The sequence below is a fragment of the Hemitrygon akajei genome, chromosome 6 (genome assembly GCF_048418815.1).
Source record: "Hemitrygon akajei chromosome 6, sHemAka1.3, whole genome shotgun sequence".
In the NCBI taxonomy this organism is placed as follows: domain Eukaryota; kingdom Metazoa; phylum Chordata; class Chondrichthyes; order Myliobatiformes; family Dasyatidae; genus Hemitrygon; species Hemitrygon akajei.
In genome coordinates, this window is record NC_133129.1 from 134,990,059 (window position 1) to 135,009,273 (window position 19,215).

A 19,215-nucleotide genomic window follows, 5' to 3' on the forward strand; every position below is an offset into this window, starting at 1 on the left:
TTTTCTAATTAATCTAATAGCTGCCTCCAAGAGGATCCACAAACTTCTGAGGCTGCTGCTTTCCTCTTTTCATTCAAAGTCACAAAGTGCCACTGTTTATCCTGTATTAACTCACAATACACCACTCTGCTCAGAGACAATGTCATTTATTCAGTGTTCTAATGGGATGCCAAGTGAAAAGGAAGATGGATATACATCTTAAAGCGTTGTCCTCTGCACTGAATGACAAATTCTTTTGTCAATTGATTGTGAACAAAATTTTCAATTTTTTTTCTTTTGAGGGAAAGTACCTAATTTGTCATAATAAAACTAATTATAAAGTTTGAAGTTTCAAAGTACACTTATTATCTAAGTATGTATGCAGTATACAACCCTGAAATTCGTTTTCCCACAGACAGCCACTAAATGAAGAAATGGAACCTGTTCAAAGAAAATCATCCAATTTCCCCCTCCATGCAATGCACAAAAAAAAAGCAAGAAACACAATATAAAACACCAAAATCAAAAGAGTCCAGGCATGTTCAGTTCAATCTACCCATGTGTCATTCATTATCCCCAGCTCCCAACTCCTGGACAAGGGAGTGGGATCCCACTACCAAACACATCTTTCCCTCCCCCCCCCCCCCTTCTGCTTTTCGCAGGGATCGCTCCCTACGCGACTCCCTTGTCTACTCGTCCCCCCATCCCTTCCCACCGATCTCCCTCCTGGCACTTATCTTTGTAAGCGGAACAAGTGCTACACCTCCCTCACCACCATTCAGGGCCCAAGACAGTCCTTCCAGGTGAGGCGACACTTCACCTGTGAGTCGGCTGGTGTGGTATACTGCATCCGATGCTCCCGGTGTGGCCTTTTATATATTGGTGAGACCCGATGCAGACTGGGAGACCATTTCGCTGAACACCTACGCTCGGTCCGCCAGAGAAAGCAGGATCTCCCAGTGGCCACACATTTTAATTCCACGTCCCATTCCCATTCTGATATGTCTATCCATGGCCTCCTCTGCTATCAAAATGAATCCAAATTCAGGTTGGAGGAACAACACCTTGTATACTGGCTGGGTAGCCTCAAACCTGATGGCATGAACATTGACTTCTCTAACTTCCAGTAATGCCCCTCCTCCCCTTCTTACCCCATCCCTGACATGCTTAGTTGTTTACCTGTTCTCCATCTCCCTCTGGTGCTTCCCCCCCCCCCCCCTTTCTTTCGCCCGAGGCCTCCCGTCCCATGATCCTTTCCCTTCTCCATCTCTCTATCACTTTCGCCTATCACCTTTCCAGCTCTTAGCTTCACCCCACCCCCTCCGGTCTTCTCCTATCATTTTGCATTTCCCCCTCCCCCCCACTACTTTCAAATCTCTTACTATCTTCCCTTTCGGTTACTCCTGACGAAGGGTCTCGGCCCGAAACGTCGACAGTGCTTATCCTATAGATGCTGCCTGGCCTGCTGTGTTCCACCAGCATTTTGTGTGTGTTGTTGTTTCAATATCAAGCTTCTGTTTTATTTGGCCACAAAGAATCATTATATTGAATTCTATCATACACAAGCACTTGCAAAGACTGAAGTCTGACTGCTGTAGTGATGATGTTCATTTTGCTTTTGCATGACGCATAGAAGTTTGAGCAGTTTGGAATTGGTCAGGATTTTGAGAGCTGATGGCAGTAAGTCTGTAGTGCTGCATCTGTATCCAACAAACATTTAGTCAAATTATGGCCATCAACCTTCCAGGATACTTGCAGCATCTTTGATTGTGTTGAACTATATTCATACCAGGCACAAAGTGTGTGCTTATTTATTGAACAACTAGAGTAAAGCAGAAATTACCTATGTAGCAAGATCCAGTTAATGAGAAATTTGCAGATCTTGAACTTGCAGATGGAAGTACTGAAGCAATTCACATTGACAACTTAGGTGTAATCAAGAAGCTTGTGATACTGCTTCAACTTTTATTTTATGAATTTGCTTATCCTAGTCCAAATGAAAGTAACAACAGTGGTGGACATACAGAAATCTTGAACATTGTACTTTTAACAGTAAACAAACACAACAATATAGTTCCATAACCTCAATGTTCACACTTGTAATGGAATCTAGTGAGATTGCAAGCATTTGAAGTATTAAATAATTTTCTCTCACTGATACTGTTAACCTAAATTTAACGAAATGTTACTCCATTCAATTTTATTCTGGTTAACAAATGAGGCAAATGTTAGAAGCTAGTGTTTCATGGATAAACAACTCATTTTCCTTCCCCCACCCCCAGTTATGTCGTTCTATTAATAACATTAGCTTTCAAGTACTCTGAACAGGTTCTTTCAATCTTCTGAATACTCTCCTTTTCCTAAATTCCAGTCTTGGTCAGGACAAGAAATCTGATCATGTAATTTTCCCCCTCACACACATTAATTTTTCATGTGGGATAGAGGAGTAACTAGGTTGGAGGATTTGCCGATTCCAATCATTCTGCTAGACTTAGCTAACTTAGGAAAGCTAATCATCTGTAACTTTATATCACATTACCCAAATATCACACCTAACCACTCAGCTAATGAACAAGGTTCAATGAAGTATATTATACTATCTTTCCAAAAATAGTCTTTTTTTCAAGAGATCAGCTTAAATTTCTTTTATACACAATCATAAATTGATCTCATTCATTAATATTTATATAAATCAATTGTTTCTGACACAGAAATATCAAAGACTCAAACTTTGAAGGGGGAGGATTTTAGTTGCATGGTTTACTTTTATGTATGTAGTGCAGTTCACACACCGCAGAAAAAAGGTTTAGTGGTATGCAATTTTGAAAAATGCTAACAGTGAAACTTGAATATAGGAATTTCTGTGTGCTGCTGAGTATACCTGGTATTTGCAAAAAGTAAATCCATCTCTCATCAGTAGTTCATGTAGGGGCAATATAAACCCATTTTAATTTTTGTCTTCAAAGAGATAGTCAAGGGCAGGTTGCCCTGCTCTATGTTCCATATTACGGTTTTTGGTAAATTCTTTCAGCAAAGTCATTACTTCATTATCAAATTCTGGAGGAGTCGGCTTGGTTTCTGTTTCAGTGAAAGAAAAGAAAAACAAAGTCACAACAATCAATTATATGGAGTAACCAAGTTTCAGAATGACAAAGGCTGACTCAAACCCAATGCCCTTTTCAACCCACAAAAAGATCAGTTCTTACCTATTAATTAAATTCTAGAGGAAGGTTAACTTAGATGATGCTTACTATGGTTCAGACAAAATTGCTCCTTTTTTTAAAAAAAAAAGTATCTACATTTGGGGTATTACTAGTTAAATACCCCTGCAAAATTTTGATTCTTCATTATCTGAACAAATTACCCATGTTTGTTATTCAGTATGTCTTGATGGAAAATGCAGATGAGTATACTTTCTTGGCTTAACAGTAATGACCCTAATAGAAACTATCTCATATGAACTACACACACAAAATGCTGGTGGAACGCAGCAGGCCAGGCAGCATCTATAGGGAGAAGCACTGTCGATGTTTTGGGCCGAGACCTTTCATCATATGACCCTTTCTCATATGAACTACTATCATTTTACATGGGCATTTAATTAATATTGCTGCCTAAAAAGTCATACATAATTTACTTTTGGAGGTGGAGGGGGGAAGCACTGTTCACAGAACCATCATTACTGAAACCAATGACCTGGTCATCAAATGCTACTCACCCACTCAAAATCCCCACCTTCCTCTCAAAGCCTTTCAAGTTCTTCCTCACCCCAGGGTAATGGGAATCCCCTTAATCCTGAGCCCAGGCTTTCCCAGCAGGACACGTCCAGGGCCAGGAGGACACTTACTCTCTCTTGTTCACTTTCCACAAGTCTGTTATTAGGAACAGAATGTGGGTCCAGGTAAATGTGGCCAGCAAACACTAGCATACCATGCTTTAATTTCTAATCAATCACAACAGTATTTTTCATTGGTTCGTTGTCTTTCTACAGAACTCTTGTGACAGCTGGTGGTTTGCAGCTTTAGAGGGGAAAGCAAGTTGTAAAGGGCATGAAGTCACTCAATAATTGTCCTTAAATCAGACTGGAAGGGTGATGTGTGTAGAGTAAACAGCTGTATCTGTACAAACCTGTTATCCAGTAGTAAATATCCCAGTCGTTGGTTGGCTGATTGATCAGCTTATCATACAAACTTAGCTGCTTCTCAGTCATTTCATTCAGGTACTTTTTTGCAAAGAAACTGAAATGTAAAATAATAAATTTAAGTCTAGCTATAAACCTCTGATGTTCAGCTTTAAAACATATTTCAACACCGGATGAGATTGTTAGCAACTGAGTTAAACTAAATGTAAAGTGCCAAATGTTTCTGACACCAATCAGTTTAACATCTTCCCTAATAAATAAAAGGCAGGATTCCTTGCAACCTTCTTTATTTTCATTAATCTTTCTTCTTCCAGTAGCATGAAATTATTTTGTGTTTAGTACTTACAAAATAATTCATGAATTCTTGGGTAACTTTTTATGTTATATCAATTTATGTAGAATTTTATATTTCAAGCAATGAAGTTGTTCTATCATATAAACCATATCCAATTTACATGGTGAATTCATCTAGGGTTTAGTCTACTCCACAATGATGCTTCTAGTTGTAAATCTGTGCTACAAATCTTTATTTTTGTTAACTGAACAAAAATACAGGGGGAAATACATTGTACTTGAGGCAGCAATACCAACAGAAAATACTTTCAGGTGTGTTCAAATGTAGAAATAAAAACTCTGCAATTTCTCAAATAACACTTGGGTCAGAACAAGATGTGGAATACAGTAAAATCCTGGGAATCTGCTATCAGACTATTAAGAATTCTTGATGGTTCGGCATCTGGATCACCAGGTAATATTCGCTGCGCTACCTGTCTGCTCACTGGACCTCAGTTCTAATACTCTTTTTTCATCTATTGAGGCTCCAATTCTTACCTTTTCATATCTGGAAAAAAAAATCATATTGTGTAACATTTAAAAACCGAATTAAAAGAGGAATTAGGTATTAAAATGAATAACATCCACTAGTCCAAAATACCTGCTAGTCCTGCAACACTAAAGTTTAGAGCTTGCCAGATTTTTTTGAACATTAGTGTATCAACTAATAAGACAGAATGGCATCAGGAGAAAAAGCACAATTAGAGAACAACACCTTATCAAATTGTAACTCAATAGGGTCTATCGTCAAATTTAAGGGTCACTTATACCTCAGTAAAATGCAATTCTCTAACATTCCACGTTTACGGCTCTCATATAGCAGGCGTGCCCGCTTTGTGTCCAGTGGCTCATTTGTTCGCTCTTCCCATGGAGGCAGTGGTATTTGTATGATATCTGTTAACGATCATCAGTATCACCACGATATGCTCTGATAGGGGAAGCACCCAGTATGGCCTGAGCAACTCTTCCTCTGGTCAGGTACCTAACCTATAGAAAACAAGATAGAGAGTCTTTTAGCCTATACATATTAAATCACTTTTAAATACACACAGTGGCCAATTTATTAGGTACACATATACACCTGCTCAAAAATGCAAATATTTTAAAATTTATTTTTATTGAGACACAGCATGGAATAGGCCCTTACAGTCCTTCGAACTGTGCCAACCAGCAATCCCCTGATTTAGTCCTAGCCTAATCACAGGACAATTTACAATGACCAATTAAACTACCAATCAATACATCTTTGGACTGTGGGAGGAAACTGGAGCACCCAGAGGAAACCCATATAGTCACAAGTAGAACATACTTACTGGCAGTAGCAAGAATTGAACCTGGGTTGCCAGTACTGTAAGCGTTGCGCTAACCACTACACCACCATGCTACCCATCTCATCAATCACGAGGCAGCAACCCAATGTATTAAAACATGGTCAAGTGGGTCAGTTGTTGTCAGACCAAACATCAGAATGGGGAAGAAATGTGATCCAAGTAACTTTGACTTTGGAATGATTGTTGGTGCTACATGGAGTGGTTTTGAGTATCTCAAGAACTGCTGATCTCCTAGGATTTTTACACACAATAATATCTGGAATTTACAGAGAATGTTGAAAATAACAAAAAACACCCAGTCAGCGGCAGTTCTATGGGTGAAGATGCCTTGTTAATGAGAAAGGTCAGAGGAGAATGGCCAGACTGGTTTAAGAGAACAGGAAGGTGACAGTAACTCAAATAACCACATGTTACTACAGTGGTGAGCAGAAGAGCATCTCTGAACACACAACACATCTAACCATGAAATGGATGGGATACAGAGGCAAAAGACCAAAAACAAAAACTCTTGATCAGTCTGCATGTTTCTCTTTGCACAAACATACCGGTGTACCTAATAAAGTGGCTACTGAGGGTAATCAAGCGAGACAAGGGGTGGTTTAGTATACCGGCAGAAGCTTATAAGCAGCTTTAGCAGATCATGTCAAATCTTTTAGACAAGATTCTGGTATTCGTGCACAGGGACTTAGAAGTCCTTGTGCAAGACTCCCAGAAAGTTAATTTACAAGTTGAGTCTGTGGTAAAGAAGGCAAATGCAATGTTGGCATTTATTTCAAGGGGAGAAGAACCTAAAAGCAAAGAGATAATGCTGAGCCTTTATAAGACAGTAGTCCCACTGCACTTGTAATACTGTCAACAGTTTTGGGCCCCTTATCTCAGAAAGGATGTGTTGTCATTGGTGAGTCCAGAGGGATATTTCTGGGCCTTGCTGGAATTTAGAAGGACAATGGGGGATCTCATTGAAACCTACTGAATGTTCACAGGCCTAGACAGAGTAGATGTGGAAAGGATGTTTCCCATGGTGGGAGAAACTAAGACATGAAGGCACAGTCTCAGGTTAGATGGGTGTTCATTTAAAACAGAGATGCAGAGAAATCTCTTTAGTCAGAGGGTGGTGAATTTGTGGAATTTATTACCAAATTCAGCTGTGGAGTCCAGGTTGTTGGGTGTATTTAAGGCAGAGATTGATAGGTTCTTGATTTACCACAGCATCAAAGGTTACTGGGAGTAGGCTGGGGAGGGGAAAAGGATCAGCCATGATTAAATGGCAGAGCAGACTTGATGAGCCAAATGGCCCAATTCTGCTCCTACGTCTTATGGAATATTTATTCATTTTTCACTTGAGATGTAAAAAAAATCAAAACCAATATCTTCAGCAAAATTTTCCATTTTCAACTGATGATATCACTAAAAAGTATCCACTTTCTATTTTCTATCAATTTTACAAATTTACTATCACATAATCTTGGATAGGATCTGTGTATATTTTAAAACAATGGAAATTTACATAGTTACAAGAAGTACTTTGGACTGTAATTATTAATGTTGCATATATAAAGAGATGAACTAATTAGTTTGATTTATTCAAAGGAAACTTTAGATATTTCAGGTAGTTTAAGGACCTGAAATTCTTCTGAACCATGCATTTCAGATAATCACTTTAAATTTCCAGGACTCTGATTAAGAGTAAAGTAACATTTGACTTTTTTCAGTAAAGGTGCATAAGAAAAAAAAAAACACCATACGCATGCTGGGCCAAACAAGCATAATCTTGCTTCACCTTGTTACTGTAACTACTAAATTCATTGCAAGTAGCTTTTATACATTAAAATCACATGTTACTACATGTAAAGACTCTTACTCTTTATTCAGCCCTTGCTTTGACATCCGTGATCCCCTGTACTTGTTAGCTTTGCAGGTTACTACATGTTTAGATCTTAAGACTTTGGTTCAAAACCCCAGGTTTGAATGTTGAGAAGAACTTAAATGAATCTGGCTGGGAAATTTGACACAGTATGAATACAGCAGTGGATAAGGAACAGACAAGTATGGAAGAAAAGTGAAGTGAGACTGGGAAAAGGAATACTAAATAGGGAAAGGGGGACAGTAAAGGTGAGGAACAGAATAATGTTGAAGAAAAACTACAATGAGGAGAGGGCATATCTAGGAAGTTATTCAAATGAGGTCATATTGACACGGTTCAGAAAAATAAAAGGATACAAATCACTTTTCTGGGGACAGCTCCAGGGTTCCAAATAATCAGCAGCTTACCGAGGAACAGATATGCAAGGAAAATCATAGTGAAAATATTAAGACCATAAGATATAAAAGCAAAATTAGTCCATTTAGCCCATCAAGTCTGCTGCACTATTTCATCATGGCTGATTTATTATTCCTCTCAACCCCATTCTCCTGCCTGCTCCTTATAACATTTGCCACCCTTACTAATCAAGAACCTATTAACCTCCACTTTAAATATACCCACTGATTTGGTCTCCACAGCTGTCCGTGGCAATAAATTTCACAGATTCTCCACTCTCTGGCTAAAGAAATTCCCCTTTATTTCTAACGGGATGTCCCTGTATTTTGAGGCTGTGCTCCCCAGTCCTAGATTGTCCCACTGCAGGAAACATCTGCTCCATGTCCACTCTATCTTGGTCTTTCAGTATTCTATAGGTTTCAATGAGATCCCTTCTCATTCTTTTGAACTCCAGTAAGTACAGGCCCAGAGCCATCAAACGGTCCTCAAATGTTAACCCTTTCATTCCCGGGATAATTATAGTGGGCCTCCTCTGGACCGCCTCCAATACCTGTACCACAAATCCTTTCCTAGACAAGGGATCCAAAACTTCTCACAGTCCTCCAGATGTGATCTGACCAATACACAAAAATACAATTGCAGATGCTGTGGATCAAAGAATACGAACACAACGCTGGAAGAACTCAGCAGGTCAGGCAGCATCCGTGAGAAAAGAGTAGCCAATGTTTCGGGCCGAGACCCTTCATCAGGAATGGGGTGGGGGGGAGGAGAGGACCGAAGCCCAGTAATAGAGATAGGGGAGGGGGTAGGGCCTAGAGGCGCCAGGTGGAAAACCAATCAGAGGAAAGATAAAGGGGGGAGGGGGAGGGGATAAGCATGAAAGAACTGTAGCGACAAACAAGCAGAAAGTTGAAAGGGGAGAGAGGCAGAGAGGGACCTGGGATAGGGGAAGGGGGAGGGGGAGGGAATTACTGGAAATTGGAGAATTCAGTGTTCATACCACCAGGCTGGAGGCTACCCAGACGGTAGATGAGGTGTTGCTCCTCCAACCTGAGTTTGGCCTCATCATGGCAGTAGAGGAGGCCATGTATGGACATATCTAGATGGGAATGAGAGGCAGTGTTGAAGTGGGTGGCAACCGGGAGGTCCTGTCTATTGTGACGGATGGAGCGTAGGTGCTCAATGAAGCGGTCCCCCAATCTGCGTCGGGTCTCGCTGATGTAGAGGAGGGAGCACCGGATGCAATAGACGACTCCAGCAGACTCGCAGGTGAAGTGTTGCCTACTGTCTGGGGCCTGGAATGGTGGTAAGGGGGGAGGTGTGGGGACAGGTGTAGCATTTGCATCTGACTAATGTCTTACAAAGCCTCCGCATTACATTCCTGCTTTTATATTCAAGTCCTGTTAGGGATTTTAATGTTTACAAATTCTCTGCTATTATCTGCTTTAATGTAGTGGCAGGGAGGAATTTTTGAAAGTGCATTCAGGAGGATTCTAAGAGCCAGTAGATAGACCTGTGACTGAAGGGGCAAAACTGGATCTAATTTTTGGGGCAATGAGAATATTTATGAGATACTGAGTTTTAAGATTGTTACAGAAAAAGGCAAGGGTATATCAGAATTTAAGCTCCTGAACTGGGGCATGGCTAGAACTCATACATCAGTTTTTGTAAAGACATGTGCATTCCAACAAAAACCTTCTTGCACATTCAATAACAACAAGCCCTGGTTCACATCACAACTCAGGCAGCTTCGTCGGGTGAAGGAGGAGGCACACAGAAGAGGGGACAGGATTCTGTACAAATGAGCCAGGAACACACTGACAAGGGAGATTAAGGCAGCAAAGAAGCGCTACATTGGAAAACTGCAAAACAGGTTTTCAGACAACGACCCAGTGTCAGTGTGGAAGGGGCTCCAAGAGATCACCAACTACAAGAAACCATTCCCTCAGGCTGTGGAGAGCCATCAACTGACTGACGATCTGAACAAGTTTTATTGTAGATTCGACACCTTCATTCCCTCCAGCCAAAATACAGACCTACCTGCAACCCCCATCATCGATCACCGACATCTTAGTATCCGCTTTCTCACCCCACATTACAAAAACTGCTCCCCCTATCCCCCTTCACTTCCAACTCCCTTGTACCTGCACTTAGGATCTGTGAGAGGGAGGTGAGTCAGCTGTTCCGGAGGCAGAAGACCAGGAAAGTGCCAGGCCCAGATGATGTGTCGCCCTCCTGCCTGAAGACCTGCGCTGATCAGCTGGCCCACATCTACACACGGATCTTCAATAGATCACTGGAGCTGTGTGAAGTCCCTCATTGCTTCAAGCACTCCATTATCATTCCAGTCCCTAAGAAACCCACTATCAAGGGACTAAATGACTACAGGCCAGTTGCTTTGACATCTGTGGTCATGAAGTCCTTTGAGAGACTAGTGTTGGCTCACCTGAAGGTCATCATAGGCCCCCTGCTGGACCCTCTGCAGTTTGCTTATCGGGCAAATAGGTCAGTGGATGATGCAGTCAACATGGGACTGCATTACATTCTACAACACCTCGACAACCCAGGAACTTCTGTGAGGGTCCTATTTGTTGACTTCAGCTCGGCGTTTAACACCATCGTCCCAGAAATCCTCCACTCCAAACTCACCCAGCTTACTGTCTCCCCCGCCATCTGTCAGTGGATCACAAGCTTCCTGACTGACAGGTGCAGCAAGAGAGGCTGGGGAGCATCATCTCTAGCTCCTGGAAAATCAGTACCGGTGCCCCCCAGGGATGTGTGCTCTCCCCACTGCTCTTCTCCCTTTACACTAATGACTGCACCTCACAGGATCCATCTGTTAAACTCCTGAAGTTTGCAGATGACACAACTGTCATTGGCCTTATCCGAGACGGTGATGAGTCTGCATACAGATGGGAGGTGGAACGGCTGGCCCTCTGGTGTGGTCAGAACAATCTGGAGCCAAATACGCTCAAGACTGTGGAGATGACAGTGGACTTCAGGAGGAGCCCCCAATACTCCCCCCACTCACTATACTCAACAGTATTGCGTCTGCTGTGGAGACCTTCAGATTTCTGGGTGTCACAATCTACCAGGACCTGAAGTGGACACCCAATGCAGACACTCTTTATCAAAAAAGCTCAGCAGAGGTTGTATTTCCTACGTCAACTCAGGAAGTACAACTTGCCTCAGGAGCTGCTGATTCAATTCCATTTAGGAATAATCCAGTCTGTTCTCTGTTCGTCCATCACTGTCTGGTTTGGATCAGCTACCAAAAAAGACAAGAATAGACTCCAAAGAACTGTCAGGGCTGCAGAAAGGATTATTGGTGTGCAGCTGCCCTCGATCCAGGACTTATATGCATCTAGAGTGAGGAAGCGAGCAAGCAGCATTATTGTAGACCCATTACACCCTGGACATCACCTGTTTCAACACCTTCCTTCTAGTAGGCGCTTTAGATCACTGTATGCCAAGACAAATAGGTACAAGAACAGTTTCTTTCCATATGTCATCAGTCTTATGAACACTTGAATTTTAGTCTATTATAAATCAAGTCCACCTGTACATTCAAAGAGGTGGACCTCATTGTATATAGTTTATGATTATTTGCACTATTGTTTTGTTTGTTTTTAATTCTGTACAGAGGGAGCTCAGGGAAACCGGCATCAAATTCCCTGTATGTGTCCTCATACTTGGTGATAATAAAGGATTCTGATTCTGACAGGGGACAACCTGGCAAAGTAGATTGTGAGCAGCTATGTGCAGTTAAGCTTGGATGCAACCAGTGTGAGCCATTCAAAAATTAAACAGTGAGAACCCAAGGTTAATTTGTTTACTTGTGTTTCCCTAATGGTGAGGGACAAAGCAAACAAGTAAAAGGGATCATGGATGTCAAATCAAGGGCTGAATAAAGAAAATAAGGGTACCTTGTGCAGGTTTAGAGAACTGAAAACTACAGTATAGAACATTTAGGGGGAAACTTCAAAGTAATTATGAGGGAAAGAGAAATCGCAACATGGCAATGACAGGCAAGGTTATGCAAGTCCCTAAGCATTTTCCAATTATACAAAGGGCAAAAAGGTAAACTGGGAAATGGAATAGTCCATTAGAAACCAAAGAGATAATCTGAGTATGGAGCCAGAGAAACCGGCGGTAGCAGAACACTACCAGCCATACGATTGACTTCAATGGCACAAAACTACTGTGCCATGCCAATGGCTTTTGGGACCGCCTGATGAAGGAAACCATTGAAATAAAACTAGAGAAAAAGAACTTTAACAAAGATGAAGGTCTTGCTCTAAGTAAGAACTGGAATTTGATGGTAAACAAGGTGGGACAACGAAAACCTGATTGGATGGAAACTAACCAATCAGGAGTGACGGACAACAGGGGTATATATAGCATCAGACTAGTTATGCCTAGGCATTATCCCTGATAAAGATAGCAGAGCTTGTCATTGAAACATTGGTGAAACTGATATGTGTACCCAGCTGGAAGCCCAAGAAGAGTTTATTTGATGGTGAGCTTTCACATTAATTCTTCCAATCTGTATTCACAGTGGAAAAAGACATTGTATTTGGGAATTCCGGGGTGGGGGGATAGCAGAGTTCTGAAACAAATTGCAACTGAAATTACCATTTTATGTCTTAGCAGGTTTAACAGTGGATAAATCCCTAGGGATCCAAGACCACTAAAGACAAGATTGCTGGTGCTCTGACAAAAATTTCAAATCTTCTCTGGCCACACTGGAGCATTCTATGTGGTACCCTAATTTAGGAAGGGCAGTAAGTATGTAGCAAGTAATTAGAGGCAGGGTGCAGCACTGGCTGTAGGGAAATAGTTGTAGAAAAATATTAAGAACAACTTCAATCTGAACTTGAGATGCAGTGATTGATCAAGGTTAGTCAGCATGGCTGTATTAAGCAGGTGTCTTGTCTGACTAATTTGATTTTCTCCCCGAGAAGGTGATTAAGGTAGTCGTGTTGATATGCTCTACATGGACTTCAAACTGATTTTTGAATGAGGTTCCACAGGGAGATTCATCTGAAAGATTAAAAGCCCATGGGGTTGAGGGCAATTTAGCAAATTAAGCCTAAAATTGCTTTGGTGGTAAGAAACAGATGATGTTTGGAAGTTTTGGTGGTTTAATGAAGTGATCAATGCTGGGCCACTTACTGTTTCCTCTTGACAATCTGGATGAAAATGCAGAGAAGTGATAGTATGTTTGTAGTTGACACAAAGATTGGAAGCTTTGTTGATAGTGAGGAAGGTAGTTTTCAGCTATAAACAATATTGAAGAGTTGGTAAAATTTAAACAGGTGAAATTAAACTCAGTAAGGGTCTTGTATTTCAAAATGACTAAGTCAAAAATGCTGAAGTGGTGGAATTGAGGAGTACAAATTATGAGGGGCAATAAGAAATCTTGCTCTTTAGTAAGCATTCTTGAAAATTTAATGTTCGTTCTGGTCACATCAGACTGCACTACCTTTCTCTCAAAGGGAGCCCCAACGAGTCACCCCTTCTCTAGTAACATCATAGATTTAAGTTAAGAGATTTAGAGGGGAGACACATTGAAGAGAAGAAAATACCTAGAACTCACTGCTGAGGCAGGGCAGATAGTGACCACTTAAATATTTGGATCACCACTTGAAATATTACAGCATAGAATGCTGTGGACTAAGTGCTGGGAATAGGATTAATATAGTTAGGTAATGGCCAATCATGAACATAATAGACAGGTGGGTCCGTTTCTATTCTGCATGAAGGCACAATTAAATTGAAACTGGGTGACTGAGAATTAATTTTTACCCAAGTATTCACTTGAGGTTGTTCAGCTACCCAAACTTGTTCTTGCCATTCAGTTGCTTTAACTCTGAGTCTTGCAACAATTTATTATTTTATTTAAAATAATAATCTAGATTCGGCTTTTAAGGGACTCTTTTAGATTTTCTTGAGTCTTCGTGTGATCTTGAATACTGTACTTTAGTTTCAATGTCTAGAATCGGTTACGTACTCCCTTAGTTAATCAATCTGTTAAATTTATCTATCTATCATTAAACTTTCCGAAAGCGGGGGGCGGAGGCCGGATATGTCAAAATATGAAACGTTAGCCCCCGGTGACATTCAGGTGAAATGACCTGTCAACCTCACCGTCGCTAGTGAACAGAAACTTGAATGCCAAGTCGCTTCCTGAGTATTTTTGTAGTTGAAGGTTTTACTCACATTGCGCACAATCGACATCTTACACCCATGTAGTTACAAACGTGGCAGAGCCCAGAGCAATACGAAGCAGCAGGGCCAACCTGAGAACTGATAAGGGCCGAAAGCCTGCTCACTCTTCAGGACCGGAAGTGCACGGTGTCACATGCAATTGGGTCCGTGTTGCCTCCGCAGTTTGGTTCGTCCCCGAAAGGCATCCGGTTGTTTAATTGTCCCTGTTCGCGCGGTACGGTGCGGCGCGGCTGGGGGAATGGCCGAGGGAGCTGACTTAATCGATATTTACGCGGATGAAGAGTTTAATCAGGTGGGTGAGCACGAGTTCTGGAAGCAAGGGGAATAAAGAGTAGTGCAAAGTTTATGATAAGCGTGAGATTTAATGGAGTCTTGCTGGAAGAGAGTGGGCAGAAATTCAGAATCGCGGTCCAGGCCTTGGCTCGATTTCGAGAGCTTTGGATTGGAGGAGGGAGGGTGTTGTGAAGATCTCTTGACTGGGCCGAATATTTTGCATCTTAAAATCGTCTTGGAGTATGAAGACTTTTGAGACGGAGAAATTTTTGCATGTTGGTATAAGTCCTGGGGATTTGCTTTTAGCGAGCACTTTGGGAAAATTGGAATTGGATCTAGATTTATTGTTGATAATTTCTCATAAAGAAATTATCTAATTGTTGGATTGTGAAGTTTAGACTTTCGGTGCTTTAAGGTTAGACATGACATATTGATGCATACTCTCGTAAGAAGCAATTTCGGAAACGAATAAAATGACACAATAGAAATCTGAAAGTAAGGTGTTGACAAAGAACACCATTTAAACCGAGAGCTTAAAAAGGGCAAAAGTGACTTAACTATTCAGATTTTCACCAATGAGATGTATTTGTTAGTTGATTATACGGTGTGTTAGTTTGTTTGTGTACTTGGCAGCAGGTTTGCATTGCAACAAACAGTTATTCTTGATCATTCCAAACGTCGTTCAGTGTGTTCGGATGAGGCTAGGGTAGGATTTGTGGCACTAAAAAGGGGGGAAATTAACACTTCCTTCTGAAATGAAACGAAAAGAAGCTGCAAAGTTTATATTTTGAATATCTATCTAAGAACATTATTGGTGGTTTAGATGAAGATCATTTGTTTGTAGTGAAGGCAAAGTCACTGTAAAGAAATTTAATACCTTTTCTTTGAGGGGTGTTCTTAAACTTGGCGCCCTCTTGGTAACTTTGGCCTTTGTGAGTTAGGGTTAGTAAATGGCAGCATTCATAAATATACCATAACATTACTCCATATCAACACAAAAAAAAGCAGCCCAGGCAAACTCACTTTCCACTATTCAGTCCTTCACTCTGCAGGTCATTGCTCTTCAAGTACATGCTACATATATCACAGAGATTTAAAAATAAGGAAGTCTGTCGTCTAGTAGTGCCTTACTAGGCAGCATGAGGCTTGCTTACGGTACTGAGCTAGTTCAACCATGCTGGATGTCTGTTCAGTGCAGCTGTAAGAAATATGGATGGAGGCAGGTCAGGGGAGATCTGGTTTGTGCTGTGAAAGTGGCTGCCATGTGGCAATTTGAGTAAAAGTGCCTTGAATGCTGATTTTTTTTAAAGTAAGATTATAGGCAGAACATGACACCATGAATAAAATGATACTCATAATTAACCATGACTAACCCATTGACAATATTTTTTATTAATACTGGGTTAGGTTTTAGAACAGTACATTTGCTTTCAAGCAAGTTATTTATCAGTTCGTTGTACAATTCCATGATGAAAGAAGCAATCGTAAGTCATGAGAGAAGTTTGGTAACTTTTTAGTTTTCAGGGATCAGCCAAATAGATCACAGATTTTTCTCTGGTTCTCTGTTTTACTGTGTTCTTAAGACTTAATCAATTGAAATATAAATTGGGGGGCTGTAGGCTACTGTCTATTTTCTCAGAAGTAAATCTAAATAGGGGCATGCAAACTGTGTATAACCATGTTTATTTTAAGTTGAAGACTGCGCAAGAAATGTTTCAGATGGCCACAGCAGGGAGATCTTAGCTTAAAAATTCTTGGGCTACAGACAGAAGTGTTATGGAGATATAGGGGCATATGGAATGTTAATTCATTTACCCAGTAACATTTCTATATCTAAAACTATCAGTATGAACATGCCTTGGTGTACAGATTTAAAATTTGTCTGTCAATTAACAACAGACTCTTCCAATTTTCTAGCTGCTTAAAATTCAAACAGGTCAAATTATGTCTGAAATATAATCTCAGGATTCAGCTGGCTGGGCATCAAAGGCAAATTTATCTGAATTCCCAGTTCCACCCATTTCAAACCTGCAGTACTTTTACTGACTGTAATGCCTGTTGGATAAAGCGGTGTTATGGACATGTGACTGAGATGAAGACTGTTTTAGGCTTGATAACTCTGTTACTTAAAAGAGAGTCTTGCATTTATATACAACCTTCTCATGTCACGATCACCCAAAACTGGGATCTCCTGAAATATTATAAACAGTGAAGTTTCTTTTTGTAATCTAGTTACTGGTGTTAAGCAGGAAACGTGGTAGTTACTTGTACTCCCACAATCAACAATGTGTCAATATCCAGCAAATTCAAGAAAATCTGGAGATGCTGGAAAACCAAGCAACACACCCAAAATGCTGGAGGAACTCAGCAGTCCGGGCAGCATCTATGGAAATGAATAAACAGTCGACTTTTCAGACCGAGACCTTGATGAAGGGTCTCAGTTTGCAATGTTGACTGTTTACTCAATCTCCAGCTAATCTATTTTTGATCAATTGAGTGAGGTACGAATCATGGCTGTGAAAATAGGAATAACTATCTTCAAATTTTGAAGGAAATTTATTGTAAAGTGCGTATATGACACCATATACAACTCTGAGATTCATTTTTTTGCGAGCATTCAACTGCACCCAACAGAATGGACAAGCAACCAAAGTACAAAAGACAATAAACCATGCAAATACAAAAAGTAATAATAATAAACAAGGCAATAGGCAGATGAGAAGGTGCCAGAGTGAGGAATAGAAGCAGTGGGGAGGGAGAGGGGGAAGCAATTTATTTTACTGGAGAGAGAAACTGATGTTCCAGCCATCAGGCTGGAGGCTACTCAGATGGAATTTAAGATGTTGCTTCTCTACCCTGAGAGCGGCCTCATCATGGCACAAGAAGAGGCCATGGACTGACATGTCAGAACAGGAATGAGAATGAAAATTACAATGTTTGGCTATTGGGAAATTCTTCTTTTGGAGAGAATGGAGTGGAGATGCTTGACAGAGCGGTCCCCAATTTACGATGGGTCTCAGCAATGTGGAGGAGGCTGCGTTGGTAGCACTGGACACAATAGACGACCCCAATAGATTCGCAGGTGCAGTGTTGCTTCACCTGGAAGGACTTTTTTGGGGCCTTTAATGGAGGCAAGGGAGGAGGTGAAGCACTTTGGCCACTTGTAGGGATAATTGCCGGGGGTGGAAGGTTAGTGGAGAGAAACGAATAGACAAGAGAATTGGAGGGAGTGATCTCTGTGGGAAGTGGAGGGGGGGGGGCGATGGTAAGGTATTTAGTGGTAGGATCCCTTTGAGGATAGCAGAAGTTGTGGAGGATGATGTGTTGGATGTGTAGGCTCATGGTATAGTAGGTAAGGACAAAAGGAACTCATCACTGTTAAGGGGGCAGGAAGATGGGTTAAGCACGGATGTTCAGGGACTGGAAGGGATGCAGGTGAGGGCAACATCAGGGCGAGGAAAACCCCGCCCTTTGAAGACGGGCAAAAGGAAAGCTGCATCCACGGAACAGGTGCTGTGGAGACGAAGGAACTGAGGAAAGGGAAGAGCATTCTTACAGGAGACGGTGCGAACAGGTATAGTCACAATAACCATAGGAATCAGTAGATTTATAAAAGATGTCTTTTGACAGTTTGTCTCCAGAGATGGAGACAGAGGGTCAAGAAAGGGGAGGAAAGTGTCAGAAATGGACCGAGTGAATTTGAGGGGAAGGTTAGAGACAAAGTTGATGAAATTGACAAACTCAGCAAAGGTGCATGAAGAGGAACAATGCAGTCATCAGTGTAGCAGAGGAAAAGTCGGGGAGCATTACAGGGGAAGGCTTGGAACATGATTGTTCTACACAGCCAATGAAAAGGCAGGTATAGCTAGGGCCCACGTGGGTGTCCAAGGCTACCCCTCAAGTCTGGAGAAAGTGTGAGGAACCAAAGCAAAATTTACTGAGGGTGAGGACCAGATAAGTCAGGCCAGAGATTTCCAACCTCTTTTTATGCCACCGAGCTGAGGGGTCCATGGACCCCAGGTCGGGATCAACTGTTCCTGGTGGTGGAGGGGAGCTGCTTGGTTCTTCTATTGAGAAAGAAGTGGAGAGCTTGAATGGAAGATTGAAGTGTAAAGGGACTAAACATCCATGGTGAAAATGGAGCAGTCAGGTCTAGGGAACTGAAAGTTGATGAGGAGATCTGGGCGCATGTGAAGTGTATAAATATAAGATGAAGAGTCCTTGAAATTGAGGCCATATGTTGTGGGAGCAGTTTCATGATGGGCAAGTGAAGTTGTCCCCTCTGGTTCAAGAGCCTATTGGTTGAGGAAGTAATAACTGTTCCTGGACCTGGTGTTGTGAGTCCTGAGGCAGCAGCAAGAAGGGAGCATGACCTGGATGGTGATGGTCCTTTATGGTGGATGCTGTGCTTTCCTGCAGTAGCACTCCTGTAGATGTGTTCAGTGGTGGGGAGGGCTTTACCCGTGATCGACTGGGATATATCCTGTACTTTTTTGTAAGCTTTTCCATACGAGGGCATTAGTGTTTCCATGCCAGGGCATCCTACAACCAGTCAATATACTCTCCACAACATCTATAGAAGTTTGTCAAAGTTTTAGGTGATACGCTGATCTTCACAAACTTCTTAGAAAGTAAAGGCCCCTTCCATACTGGTTTTCAAAATAATG

At 41.4% G+C, this 19,215-nt stretch overlaps 2 protein-coding genes across 2 annotated transcripts in view; one reads left to right on the forward strand and one right to left on the reverse strand.

Annotated features, from left to right (window-relative positions):
- Window positions 1-1,910: 1,910 nt before the first annotated feature.
- sdhaf2 (succinate dehydrogenase complex assembly factor 2) lies at window positions 1,911-14,416 on the reverse strand. Its single transcript, XM_073049305.1, is given in 5 exon segments — window positions 1,911-3,057; window positions 4,108-4,217; window positions 5,224-5,356; window positions 5,359-5,440; window positions 14,267-14,416. Coding segments are annotated over 5 exon segments (474 nt in total). The 5' UTR covers window positions 14,285-14,416; the 3' UTR covers window positions 1,911-2,926.
- Window positions 14,417-14,447: 31 nt separating this feature from the next.
- Window positions 14,448-19,215, forward strand: part of LOC140729508 (cleavage and polyadenylation specificity factor subunit 7-like) — a 79,555-nt gene continuing 74,787 nt past the window's right edge. Inside the window, exon 1 of the mRNA XM_073049304.1 lies at window positions 14,448-14,567. Within this exon, the coding sequence (XP_072905405.1) occupies window positions 14,514-14,567 (54 nt within the window). The 5' untranslated portion in view covers window positions 14,448-14,513. The remainder of the gene's footprint in view (window positions 14,568-19,215) is intronic.